Source organism: Bidens hawaiensis, unplaced genomic scaffold, assembly GCF_021521415.1.
Source record: "Bidens hawaiensis isolate Kalapana, Puna unplaced genomic scaffold, B.hawaiensis_p1.1 tig00000055_1, whole genome shotgun sequence".
NCBI classification, from domain to species: Eukaryota; Viridiplantae; Streptophyta; class Magnoliopsida; order Asterales; family Asteraceae; genus Bidens; species Bidens hawaiensis.
In genome coordinates this window covers 5,480,840-5,481,927 of record NW_027491016.1, presented here as the reverse complement: position 1 = coordinate 5,481,927, position 1,088 = coordinate 5,480,840, and the positions used below count along the sequence as shown (strand labels likewise).

The 1,088-nt window shown below is 43.6% G+C and overlaps 1 protein-coding gene across 1 annotated transcript; it reads right to left on the bottom strand.

Moving 5' to 3' along the window:
* Positions 1 to 262: 262 nt before the first annotated feature.
* LOC143540461 (uncharacterized) lies at positions 263 to 739 on the bottom strand. The gene has a single exon (XM_077033536.1). It carries the CDS (start codon positions 737 to 739, stop codon positions 263 to 265), a length of 477 nt encoding a protein of 158 aa, XP_076889651.1.
* Between the last annotated feature and the right edge of the window lie 349 nt (positions 740 to 1,088).

The window sequence follows — 1,088 nt, the reverse complement described above, 5'->3', positions numbered from 1 at the left end:
CTGAAAAGTGGTCCAAAAAAAGTTTGTATTGTTCATTTGTCAAACCTGGAATCGGGCTCGAAGCGGTGTCAATACAACCTGCCTTGGGCTTCCTCTCTTCTTGTTTTCGGTTTCCCGGCCACCATTCGGGATATCCTATTATTTTGAAACAACCTTATTGAGAGTGTTCGTCTCGGTTACAGTGAGTGCAGTGTTTAACTACATCACTTCGTTTGAAATCTTTCTGTCCCGGTTTTTCACGCCTTTGGTTTGCGAGACTCTCTCATTTGGGAAAAAAGACCTTGAACGCCGCTACATCAGTGGTTGGTTTCTTCTCAGCAGTGATGGCTCGTTGTTGTTCGTCCTGGTACACGAGGTGGTACGCTGAATTCAAGCTCGGTGCTGGTGTCATAGCCAGAATCTGTGTTTTTATCACGTTGAATTCACTGTCGAGGCCCATTAAGAACTCGTACATTCTTTCTTTTGCTTGGTGGTCAACGAGTCTTTTTCCAATACTACAAGTACACTTGTTGCAGGTGCATTGAGGAATAGGGAGAACAGATTGGATCTCATCCCATAAACCTCGCAACTTTGTGAAATAAGCCGAGACAGTGGCTCTGTCTTGCTGCGTAACAGCGATCTGATTCTTCAATTCGTAGGCTCTATGAGCACTTTCTTTTCCAAACCTTTCATGAATGTCTTGCCAGATTTCCGATGAGGTATTGGCGTATTTCACACTAATTCTGATCTCTTTCTCCATGGCTGTGGTGAGTCATCCTTTGATCATAGCATCACATCGCACCCATGCCATGTAATCCTCATGGGTTTTTTCTGGTTGCTTGATGGTTTCGTTAACAAAACGTATTTTGTTTTTTGCGAAAAGAAAAATTTCCATTTCTTGTACCCAATCGGCATAGTTTTTGTCAGACAGAACGTCGTTGACATCTAATTGTCTTGGGTAATCTGAGGGGTGAATATAATAGGGTGAGTTGTTATTGTCGGAATGATTAGGATCGGCTCTGTCGCCTGCCATGGCAAGTAACAGCAAGGCGGCTATTAGGGTTTTGTATGAAAGAGCGGTACGTGAACGCGCTCTGATACCATCTAAA